The sequence below is a fragment of the Callionymus lyra genome, chromosome 11 (assembly GCF_982586985.1).
Source record: "Callionymus lyra chromosome 11, fCalLyr1.hap1.1, whole genome shotgun sequence".
NCBI lineage: Eukaryota > Metazoa > Chordata > Actinopteri > Syngnathiformes > Callionymidae > Callionymus > Callionymus lyra.
Genome location: NC_141828.1, coordinates 6662841 through 6675250, shown reverse-complemented (window position 1 = coordinate 6675250; position 12410 = coordinate 6662841). Strand labels below are relative to the sequence as shown.

General features: G+C 43.8%; 1 protein-coding gene across 1 annotated transcript; it reads right to left on the bottom strand.

The window, feature by feature from the left end:
- Window positions 1-681: 681 nt before the first annotated feature.
- LOC148069105 (neurotrypsin) lies at window positions 682-11018 on the bottom strand. The gene is made up of 14 exons (XM_087802162.1): window positions 10875-11018; window positions 9733-9772; window positions 8871-9113; window positions 7856-7994; window positions 7598-7773; window positions 6637-6784; window positions 6356-6528; window positions 5337-5478; window positions 5042-5256; window positions 4833-4974; window positions 4491-4760; window positions 3605-3727; window positions 3253-3533; window positions 682-1628 (listed from the first exon to the last, which is right to left on the bottom strand). The coding sequence occupies exons 1-14, from the start codon at window positions 10953-10955 to the stop codon at window positions 1309-1311; spliced, it is 2493 nt and encodes an 830-aa protein (XP_087658288.1). The 5' UTR covers window positions 10956-11018; the 3' UTR covers window positions 682-1308.
- Between the last annotated feature and the right edge of the window lie 1392 nt (window positions 11019-12410).

Sequence of the window (12410 nt, the reverse complement as noted above, 5' to 3'; positions counted from 1 at the left end):
TATCGGATGTATTTTATTTAAAAACAAAACATATATGAAATATGCCATTTCTTATTTTGTTAGAATATTTAAATGAAATTAATAGTAATATTAATTGATATGGTTCCCATCGTATAACATTTTTTATTTGTAAGTAAGTCATTTGTATTTATATAAGTAAGTAAGTCATTTTTATTTGTATAGCGCTTTTCCAGACCAGGGTCACAAATCGTTAAACAATCAAAACAATATTCAATAAAATATATAGTTTAAAGGTCAAGATAATACTGAGAACAACACAGGAGTTCTAGAAAATCAAGGAAAAGCCTGAATAAATAAAAGTGTCTTCAGATGTTTCTTGAAGGAGTCAGTAGATCATCAAACACAGAGATGGTTCCAAAGCTTAGGAGCAACCGTCTGGAAGGATTTCTCTCCTCTGGTCCTGAAGTTCAGGAACCATCAGTAGATTCTGATCCACAGACCTCAGAGCCCGAGCTGGGGTGTAAGTCTGGATCAGATCACTGATGGAAGGTCTGACCATGAATAGATCTGAAAGTAAGAACCAGAATTTTAAAATGATCCTGAAAGAAACTGGAAGCCAGTGAAGAGTTTGTCCGTTCATTCTTTTGTCTCGACAGTATATAACGTGACCCTGTGGAAATGTAACTGCTCACCTCTTGCTCTCAAATATATTCATGTAAAACGTCTTAACGGAGCTTTTATTGCTTTTCAACGTCACAGTTTACAACACTGGCAATACGAGTTTTCGGATTTTGATTCGTCGCAACCGTTGTAGCATTTCCAACATCCAGGTGTGCAAGTAGGACAAATAAATAAGCAGGTAAATATATCATCAACACGACCACGGTGGGTTTTTAAACCTCGACAGTTTTAGTAAAAAATGATCCTTCAGTGTTTATCGGTCGAAACACGATATGCCAGGAAAAGCATGGATGAAGGCGTGACTCTTTATCCTTAACTCTGTGACGTTTCCTTTGCTCATAAAGCGAAGACAATAAAGGGCCACAGAATATCAAGGCACAGGCAGCAAACGGCCAGCATGCCACACGTTGAAGATCGCCATCTCAGAGGGTTCCATCAGTCAGCAGGTCTGGAAGGAATGTTACGTGACGATGAAGGTTCAATAAATATCTCAATATATACAAACACAAGCAACAACAGTAACAACACACACGTTAAGAACGGAAGACGTGACAGCCATGGAGAGAACACCTGAGGGTTCAGGTGTGGAGCAGCACTTGGGGTCACATGACAGATGATTGATCTCGTGTGTCTGGCAGCCGCGCAGCACGACCTCTAGGACGGTCATCAGTACTTGTATGGTTTGTTGACGACCTTGTCGATCCAGCGCAGGAACTTGCTGACCCGCGTGTAAACGCCAGGGAAGGAGGGGTCGCCACAGCCGTGACCCCAGGAGATGACCCCTGTCAGCACCCACTGGCCCCCCTTGAGCTGGCAAACCAAAGGTCCGCCGCTGTCTCCCTGGCAACTGTCCACACGGTGGCGCTCCGACAAGCTCCCGGCGCAGAGCATGCGGCCGGTGAAGCGGCCGCCGTACTGCCTGCGACACCTCCAGGCCGGCAGCAGCGGCACCCAGGCCTGCAGGAGCGTCCGAGAGTATTCCTGCTCTGTGACGAGACCAGGAGGAATCAGAATCAGAACATTTTTATTGCCAGTGTTGTAAACACAACACTTGAATTGATTGTGGTGGCATTACAGAACATGAAAATGAAATAATATGAATAAAATTAATTCATAAAATACACTCAATTAAGATAAAACAAGAGACATTGTGACCCTGGTCTCGAAAAGCGCTATATAAATACATATTACTTACTTACTTACTTACATATTTCCATAAAATGGCCTATAATAATAATAACTTATGTTCTATTCTATGTTAGTCTTTGTATTCTTTGTCTTTGTTATTTTTCTTTGATCTATGTTCTTTATCTTTAGACTTAGATTGTATCATCTTGTTCTTTCTCTATTTCTCTTTGTTCTTGTTCTTATTTTTAAGAATAATTGTTGTATTGCTGTGTCCAATTGGAAAAAAAACAATTTCCGGAAGGAGACCTTCTGAGGGATCAATAAAGTTCTACCTAACCTAACCTATAATAAACAAGTAAAACAATAAAATAAATAAATTAGAATATTAGTGTCATGGTCTAGAAAGGCGCTATATAAATAGAGATTATTATTATTAAGGTAAGGTAAGGTAAAACTTTATTGATCCCTCAGGAGGTCTCCTTTGGGAAATTGTTTTTTACCAATAGCCAGCAATTTTTCATAAACAATAAAAAATAATACATAAAAAATAAAGTAAGAAGAACATAAAGAGGAAGAACAAGATGACACAATCTAAGTCTAAAGACAAAGACAAAGAACATAGGTCAAGGAAAAAAAACAAAAAAAACAAAAAAACAACAAAGACAAAGATACAAAGACTAACATGGAACAGAACATCCAGATACTTTCACTCCACTCCTGCCCCCGAACTCAGAATTGTACAATTTAATAGCCCGAGGGATGAATGAGTCCCTGAGTCTATTTGTTTTGCACCTGGGTATTATTATTATTATTATCAAAATGTTAAACGGTTGAATTTTACATTTCAAATGTTTAACCTTTTAATTAAAATGTTCTTGTTTTCCTTAAAGCATTTATTGTATCTTTTAAATAATTGTATTTTTTTTTATCATTTCTACATTGAAAGGTTGAATTATTTTTTAAATAAATACATTTAATTTTCAAAATAGATTATTTTCAAATGCTTTTTTTCTTTACACATAATGTCTGATACTCAACTCAAATAATTAAAAATATTATAAAATATTAAATGCAATATAGAAATGTTGGTATAACAGTCGATACAAAAAGAGTACAGATCTACTTGATCGAACTATAAGTTAATCATGTCTAATCTATTAAACCAACCTTCAATATAGTGATGGCACTTTTATAACTTTTTTACTATATACTTTAACATCTTAAGACGTTTTTATTTGTTCAGGATTTTCCTTGATTTTCTGGAACTCCTGTTGTGTTATCAGTTTTATATTGACCTTTAAAGTATATACTTTATTGAATATTGTTTTGATTGTTTATGCGCTTTGTGACCCTGGTCTGGAAAAGCGCTATATAAATAAAAATGACTTACTTACTTACTTATATACTTATATATATATATATATATATATATTTATATATAATAATAAACCCTTAAACAAGTGACACCATAAAAAAACTCACCTGTGACGCCCCAGCCCGTGATCACACATGCCGAGGGTCTCTTGTCCCACCTGTCCCCGGCCCCCGGCAGACACACGGGCCCGGTGTGAGGGTTGAACGCCACGCAGCTGCCCTCCGTGCCCTTGAGCCGCACCAGAGCGATGTCGTTCTCCCAGCCCTTGCTGTTGTACTTCCTGTGCACCACGACCCGGGCGGGGGTCAGGGTTCGCTCGAAGTCGTCCTGCTCCTCCGTGTGGTGGTCCCCGAGCCGCAGCACGTATCGACTCGGGTCCGATCCGAACCTGTCAGGATGGGGAGTCAGGTTCCTTTACAACTCAGCCAAGTACGGCCACGGGGGGGCGCTGTGCTCTACCTCTTGAAGCAATGCGCTGCCGTCACCAGCCAGCAGGGGTCGATGAGTGACGCGCCACACAAAGGGTGACTTCCTCGGGACTGAGACCTGAGCCACAGGGACACCTGCCACGGCCACTCACCCCTGAAATACACGCATATACATACTTATACGCACTCGCAGGCACACAAACACTCATGTGATGAATCTCTGGTTTCATCTCACATACTTAACATTTCACTTCCTGACATGTTGAAGTCTGTAGACCACATATTGACTCACACGTTGAGTCTACAGTGATGTGTGTGTGTTACAAATAATGGAATTATCTCTAATAAAACTATTAAAAAAACTTCAAATTCAACCTTTCAATTTCATTTTTAATTCAATTATTAAAAATTAATAAGTTAAAGCTTAAAAAGTTTCAACATTTGAAATGTTCTTTATCTTAAGACTTCTCTTTATTTATTTTTGTTCTTGTTCTTATTTTATTTTTATTTATTTTTATGAATAATTGCTGTATTGCTGTGGCTAATTGGAAAAAAAACAATTTTCTACCAATTTCTAATCAATAAAGTTCTTCCTCTCTCTTTACACTTGATGATCTACTGACTCCTTTAAGAAACATCTTAAGACGTTTCTATTTGTTCAGGCTTTTCCTTGATTTTCTGGAACTCCTGTGTTGTTCTCAGTATTATCTTGGCCTTTAAAGTATATACTTTATTGAATATTGTTTTGATTGTTTAAGCGCTTTGTGACCCTGGTCTGGAAAAGCGCTATATAAATAAAAATGACTTACTTACTTACTTACTTACCTAAATATTAAATTCAATCGTCCAATATTCTGATGATAAACTTCCACATCAACAGACCATAATGAACACCAGGAGTCCTCGAAGTATGTCACCTCAGAGACTTGTCTCCGCCGATGATCCGACGCCGTCTTCGATTGTTGAGTTTTTGGCCGCAGGTCTCCGCGGCGCCCTCTCCTGGAGGGTCCAGCTTATAGTCGCAGATGACTCCGGCGTCCTCGCTGTGACGGCAGTCGTGCTCCTCCCCGGTGGAGGCCGGACACTCTCCCAGGGACCGCTCGGAGCCCGAGCACTGGACGTTGTCCAGGTGTATCGGACCCTGGCCTTCGCCGAAGTAGGCCAGGGATCGAGCCTTCGCGGCGCCCCTGGTGGAGAGAGAGAGAGAGAGAGGAGGTCTTCACAGGGGCACGTCTGCAGGAAGACCGGTGTCGCCTCACATGTATCCCAGCTGTCTGCAGACCACCGCCGCGTTCACGTCGCTCCAGCCGTCGTCGCACACGCTGCCCCACCGGCCCCCGATGAAGACCTCCACCCGGCCCTCCCCCCGGCTCTCGCCCGCCACCAGACGCACCACCGGACCTGCTGGCACACATGACGTCAGTCTCAGGGGTCTTGACTTTCCTTAGACCTCGGACGGATCACTCGCCTACAGGGGTCTCCAGGTCGGACATGTGGTTGTTCTCGAGGCCCCTCTGGCAGCGGACCCTCACGTCCTCGCTGTGGAAGCAGTCGTGCTGACCCCACCTCGAGTGTCCGCAGGACGTCAGCGACGCTTCCGTTCCTCGACACTCCACCTCGTCCAGGAAGATCTTCCCTCTGCCTTCTTCAAACACCCCATCGGGACCCTCCTCAGCGTGGCCCCTGCAGGGGGACGAACGGCACATTATGACATCATCGCGGTGATGGCCGTTTCCATGGTAACGCCTTCACGCTCCACCCACCTGAAGCCCAGTTGCCTGCACACCACCCTGGCGTTGAGCTGGGTCCAGTTGTCGTCACACACGGACCCCCACTCCCCCTGGTAGTAGACCTCCAGCCGGCCCTCCCAGGGGGCGTCTGGACCCACCAGGCGAACGCCTCCATCTGAGTGGACGCAGGAGATGACAGTGTGATGACCTGCAGGGGGCACCGGGGCTCCTGCCTGAACAAACCAGGGCAGACCTGCTAGTGTGTGTGTGCAAGAATCTGGTGATATGATACAGCTGCAGCGATATAGTTATACTGTAGTAACAAGTATATATGTGTAGTATTGTGGAGTAATTGACTCTGGTGTTGTAGTATTTACAGACCACATGACTCTTGACGAAGTCGTAACTGTTTTCATTTGTTTTGAAACCAAAATATGTCCAAACATCAGCTTTAAAAGCTGCTGGAATCCACTGTATCCTCTCGTCCTCAGTCATTGGCGGAATCTTCATTGTCCCTCTAGCTGTACTGACTGCTCCCATCTAGTGACCGGAGGTTAATTGCAACAAAATAATAATTAACTGCAGTCAATGAGAATAATGTTCTGTTCTATGTTAATCTTTGTATCCTTTGTCTTTGACCTATGTTCTTTATCTTTAGACTTAGATTGTATCATCTTGTTCTTTCTCTTTATTTCTCTTTGTTCTTGTTCTTATTTTATTTTTATTTTTAAGAATAATTGCTGTATTGCTGTGTTCTAATTGGAAAAAAACAATTTCCCGAAGGAGACCTCCTAGGGATCAATAAAGTTCTACCTAACCTAACCCAATATATGAATGTTAATTTTAAATACTTTTTTAATTAAATTATTTTAAACACACTTTATTGAAATGTAAACCAAAAAAACAACTATGATAAAATAAATGATTTTAAAACAAAAAAGTTTAAAGTATCCGCAACTTTTGAAATCTATAAGATGTTCCTCCTGATGTTTTTCTCACGCCGTGAGACCAACGTGGACCAGAACCAGAAGACCCTTCAGAGGGACACTGACCTCTGTAAGGGTTGCATGAGACCCAAGCGTCCTCTGCGTGGACACAGTCTTGTCGCAGCCACTCATTTCGAGGGCAGTCCTCCAGCGAGAGCTCGTTGCCGGTGCAGTGGACCCCGGAGAGGAAGACCGGACCTCCACCAGAATGGGCCGATGTCCGCGAGCTGGCCGAGCCTCTGGAGACAGAGAAACGCTCGATTACTGGACCGTCACATGTCCAGCTGCAGTGCCCTCAAGGAGTCCCACTTCGAAGCCCTCCTGAATCAATGAGTGGAAGTTCTCACCCGAGTCCCAGCTGTCGACACACGACTTCGGCGTCCGTGTCATCCCAGTGGTCGCCACAGATGGTCCCCCAGCGGCCGGCGTGGTAGACCTCCACCCGACCCTCGAAGTCCTCCGGACCCCCCACAAGTCTGATCGGGACAGCACTGGCTGTCGACGAAGAGAGAGAGTGTACAGGTTCGACCCCAGACTAGTCTACACAACACTCTTGAACTTTTCTAGATTTGTCAGAAACAAAGTACATCAGTGCCATCAGGATATTATCAAAAACTTTAATTTACAATTGAAATAATTATTTTTTCAAGCATTGAATCATCTTTTCCAATAATTTAATTCAATAATTTCTACATTGAAAGGTCGATAATGTTTAAAGTAAATACGATTCATAGAATTATTGACTTTTTACACAGTTTAATATAGAGTTTCGTAATATAATTAAAATAAATTAATAATAATAATCAAAATTCCACATTTTTTAAGCCTTTTCAAAGCCTTTAACAATTCAATATACAAATTGGTATAATAGTGTCGCCACACATAACCAGTAGAGCACCTACTACTTGAATAATGCGGGAGTCTTAACAATATTTTGTTAATTTTTTTTTGCATTTTCTAACTGCTGTATAATGACAATAACAACTTGTGAATCGTGATCTAAACTTTCAGCCAATCACGCGACGCACAGAGGATCATGTGACGACGAGTACAAAATCAAGTAGCTCAGCACTCGTTTGGTATTGTCTGTTGTAACAAAACCTCTATTTAAATGTTGACTGTATAAAATGTTTAATTATATCAAACCCTATGTTTTAAAAATAAATTGAAATGAAATATATAATAAAAACTTACAAAAATAAAAATATCGGAAGCCTCAAGTCAAGTACGAATCTTCTATCTGTGTTTTTGTTGTTGTGTATTCTTTCAGGTCCACTGTGTGTTTTTGGTGTCACTGAATCATCTCACCTTCAGGTTCAGTGCAAATCACTCCGGCCTCGTTGCCGTGGCGACAATCGCCGCCGACAAACTTCCTGCTTTGACATTCCAGAAGAGAATTTTCATCCCCACGGCAACCGAGACGCTCGTAGTGAAAGAGCGACGCTGGACTGAAGTAGGAATTTTGAGCGGCTGTACCGACGTCACTGCGGACACACGGACACACTTTATTGTTTGACCTCCAGGGGGCGCTCTGCTGCATCTCAGGAGCCAGCTCCAGTCTCTCACCCGAGTCCCAGCTGTCTGCAGACCACGGAGGCGTCTCTGTCCGTCCAGTGAGTGTCACATACTGCCCCCCACTGGCCGTTGACGAAGACCTCCAGGAGGCCAGTCCTGCCAGACTCTCCCCCGACCAGACGAGCAGCACCTGCAGACCACAGAGGTCACTCAAAGACTGATGGTGACGCAGCTTCTCTTCTTCCTTTTACTCTTCTTCTCTCATTTCACACATTCCTCCCTCCTTCCTCTCGTTTTCCCTCATTTCACTTCTTCATTTCTCCTTCCTCTGTTCTTTTACTCTTCTCTTATTTCACCCATTCCTCTCTCCTTTTACTCTTCTCTTATTTCACTCCTTCTTCCCTCCATCCTCTCTTCTTTTACTCTTCTTCTCTCATTTCTCTCCACCCTCTCTTCTTTTACTCTTCTTTTCTCATTTCACCCATTCCTCCCTCCTTCCTCTCTTCTTCTCCTATTTCACTCCTTCCTCTCTTCTTCTATTCTTCTTCTGTCATTTCACTTCTCCCCTCCTTCCTCTCTTCTTTAACACTTCTACTCTTATTTCAGTCCTCCTTCCCTCTTTTCTTTAACTCTTCCTCTATTCTTTCAATCCTTAACTCTTCCCTCTTTCCTCTCTTATTTCACTCTTCCCTCTCTTCTTTAATTCTTTATTCCCTCCCCCCCTTTTTTACTCTTCCTTCCCTCGTTCCTCTCTTTATTCACTTTCCTTCCCTCCTTCCTCTCTTTTTTCACTCTTCCTTCCCTCCTTCCTCTCTTTATTCACTTTTCCTTCCCTCCTTCCTCTCTTCCTTTACTCTTCCTTCCCTCATTTCTCTCTTATTCACACTTCCTTCCCTCCTTCCTCTCTTCTTTAATTCTTCCTGACCCCTTTCTCAATTATCACTCTTTCTTCTCTCCTCCTCATTGGCTCTTTTTGCTCTTCGTTCACTCCATTGAGAAAGGTCAATCATCGTGACCCCTGCTCCTCTCCTCCTCTCCTGGTTTCCTCTTCCTTCTCTCCCCTCACCTTGCTTACAGTCACAGAAGGCCCATCCAATAGCACCGGAGGTCTGTCTGAAGAAGCACCAGGGCCGGTCCTCGTGATCCGGGTTTCGGCAGAACTTGTGGTCCCCCAGGCCTCGCCCCGGGTACTGCAGCACATAGTCGGGGAAGTCGGTCCATTTCAGGCAGGAGGAGCCGGACTCCGTCAGCGAGACGGAACCGTTGTAGAAGCTCTGCGGGTCGAAGAGGTCGGAGCAGGAGTCCGGACCTGAAGAAGAGACCTGGAGGTTTCTACAGAGTCAGACCTACAAACAAATGTCCTGCTGACTTAACTCCATTGTTATGGTGTTTTTGTCAATTTTCTAACCTCGGAAACAACACTGATCTACATGGGGTTTAATTCAGTGATCAGGAGAACTCATGAGCCTTGAGTCTGGTTCTGCTCAGGTTTCTGCTCATGATGAGAAGCAACCATATTTTCCTCCACATGTTTTCGTCTTCACGCTCAATCAAGTCCACGAGCGCGAAGAAGACGTGAAGAGACACGCAGCCGTGAAGAGATGTGACAAACCACTCCTCTTCGTGCAGATACAGAAAAACTGCTGACTCAGCCAGAAGCATCAGAACACAAGTTTGGATTTGTTTTTGACGGAAAACACTTGAGCTGAGTCAGAGACTGTCCTGCTGCCAACACATCGATACATCGGTGCCAAGTGAGCAGACTGAAGTCAGTGCACGTCTCACAAGGGTGCGGGATCTAAGGGCCTCTCTGGTGGTGAGGTAAGAACCTCCAAAATACAGCTGAGGGGACCTGGAAGTGTCGTGAACCTCTGAAGATTTGGACTCATTTCCACTCACATCCATGACAGTCTGACCTTCCTTTTTACCTTTGTTCTTCTGGACGCTCAGCCTCACCTCCTCTGTGACCTGCAGAGACACCGTCAGCACGTCAGTCAACAGGAAGTTGAAAAAACAGCTGAATTGTTTTTTCGGAACCCATCACTAAGAGGTCGTGAGGAGGTCATGCATCATATGTGGAGTTCACTATTCAGTCCCAAATACATGTTATGAAAAAATGAAGTTGATTCGTCCTCTTACTCCTTCTGACCTCCTGGTGAAAACTCAACACCATGGGACGTAAGGAGCTCAGATTTGGTCTCGTGCTGATGTCTAAAGCTTAGATCCAGTGACTTGAGCTGCAGGCTGAAGAGACCACTGGAATTTAAAACGGTGGTCTCGAACTTGTGGCTCTTGACACGATATTCTGAAGTCCACCATTTATTTTAAGTAAGTAAAGTAAAGGTTATTTGTAAAGATCTTTATAGACCAGGGTCACAAAGCGCTTGAACAATCAAAAACAATATACAGCTAAATTAAATGCTTTAAAATATCAAGACATATAAGACAAACACATGAGTGCCAGAAAATCAGGGAAAAACACAAATAAAAATGTCTTTAGATGTTTCTTGAAGGAGTCAGTAGATCATCAAACACAGAGATCGTTCCAAAGCTTAGGAGATTTGTCTAACTTTTAACCAGTGTCTCACCTTTTATTGCAGGCAAAACAAGGAACTCTATTTTTTGTTAAACATAAGATGGTATGAAGACGTCAAATTTACATTTATTTAATTTATATAGCTTTGATTATATAGGTAAGACAAGACAGATTACTAAATTAAAATAACAAAAAAAATGGCCGAAATTCACAGTAAAAGCACACAAAATATACATCAAATTTGAAAAATATCAGAAAGATCTGCAGAGACCCCTCAGCCTGCAGCCCAGTCTCCACAAGAAATGAGTCACCAACCCCTGGTCTAAACTGAGATTTGATAAAGACGCAACTAACCACAGCAGGACAAACAATAAACTTCCTATTAACGAAAAAACTACATTTGTTATTATGACTTAAAGTCATATTCTGATGTAGGCTGGTGCCTCAGTGGTTCCGTGACTGGGGGGCGCTCAAGTCCGGTGTCAGCTCGTAAACATGTTGCATTATTAGATCCAACCCGCCGAGCTGACTCACCTCCACCAGAACCAGAACCAGCACCGGGACAAGCCAGCACAGCACTGGAACCACCGCCGCCGTCCTCCCCCCCTGGTCCATCTCCGTCACGGAACCATCTCAAACCATGACGGTCCAGTTGTTCTGAGGAGAGTCACGCAGGAGTTAAAGTCCACACACGCGCACGCACTGAGCCGCGCTAAATATGTCTCTCTCTCTCTCCTCCCTCTTCTCTCGCTCGCGCGCGCAGACTGTCACGTGCGCGCGCAGACACCCCCCCCACATCCCCTTCACAAATTTCCAATTTTGTTTGTTTGTTGTCCAGGTCCAAACACGCGGAACATTCGAGGATGATGTCGGTTGTTGGTTCAGATCCTCGTTTGAATGTAGACCATCATCAGCTTCATAGACACCATGTGACCTCTGACCCCTGTCCACATGTGCCAAGACATAACATGATGAAACTGACACAGGTGACGTGACTCGAGGGGAAGTTGAGAAGTCACTGGTGTCTCCGGGGACGTCACTGCTGGGACACCAGGACTCCCTGGACACCCCTGGCAGGAGTCTGGACTGAAGTCCAGCAGAACTCTGTGAGGATGTCGGTGTTAATCAGGGCGCGGCTCTGCCGAGATAAACGCGGAACAAAAGTCCAGAAAGACGAACGTTTTTAAGATCAAAGTCCCAACAGTTTGGCTCTGAAGTTCTAATGCTTGTGGACCCGAGGGGACATTTTTGTTGTGTCAACAAACACCTCCAGCTGCACCGACGCAGCACAGCCTGCAGGGAGCGCGAGGGTGTGCACGCCCGACAGCTGGAGTTCACCGGCGTCCTTGGAGTGCAGCTGCTCATGTAGCCGAAGTGCTGCTCTCTGGTGTTAGCATGTTAGCACTAGCAGTTGTAGATGCAAGTGTTGACGTCAGCAGCAGACTAGATGATCCATGTGTCTGGATCAGAAGCACTGAAGGGCAGTGGTTTTATGAGGTCAGAGGTCACTGACGTCCATGCTCTCGTTCTCTCCAGCTGTACAAGAGCCTTCAGGGCCAACAGTCTTCACTGGTTGGACAGGAAGTGATAAGCAGGAGAAGTAAACAGAATCATCATCAGGATGAATGAGATCAGAACCTTTGTGCTGCTCCGACTGAACATGACGGCAGAAGGGAGAGGATTGATGTTTCTACTGAACACTGATGTTTCTACTGAACACACTTGTTTCTACTGAACACACTGATGTTTCTACTGAACACACTTGTTTCTACTGAACACTGATGTTTCTACTGAACACACTTGTTTCTACTGAACACTGATGTTTCTACTGAACACACTTGTTTCTACTGAACACTGATGTTTCTACTGAACACACTTGTTTCTACTGAACACTGATGTTTCTACTGAACACACTTGTTTCTACTGAACACTGATGTTTCTACTGAACACACTTGTTTCTACTGAACACACTGATGTTTCTACTGAACACACTGATGTTTCTACTGAACACACTTGTTTCTACTGAACACACCGACGTTTCTACTGAACACACTGACGTTTCTACTGAAC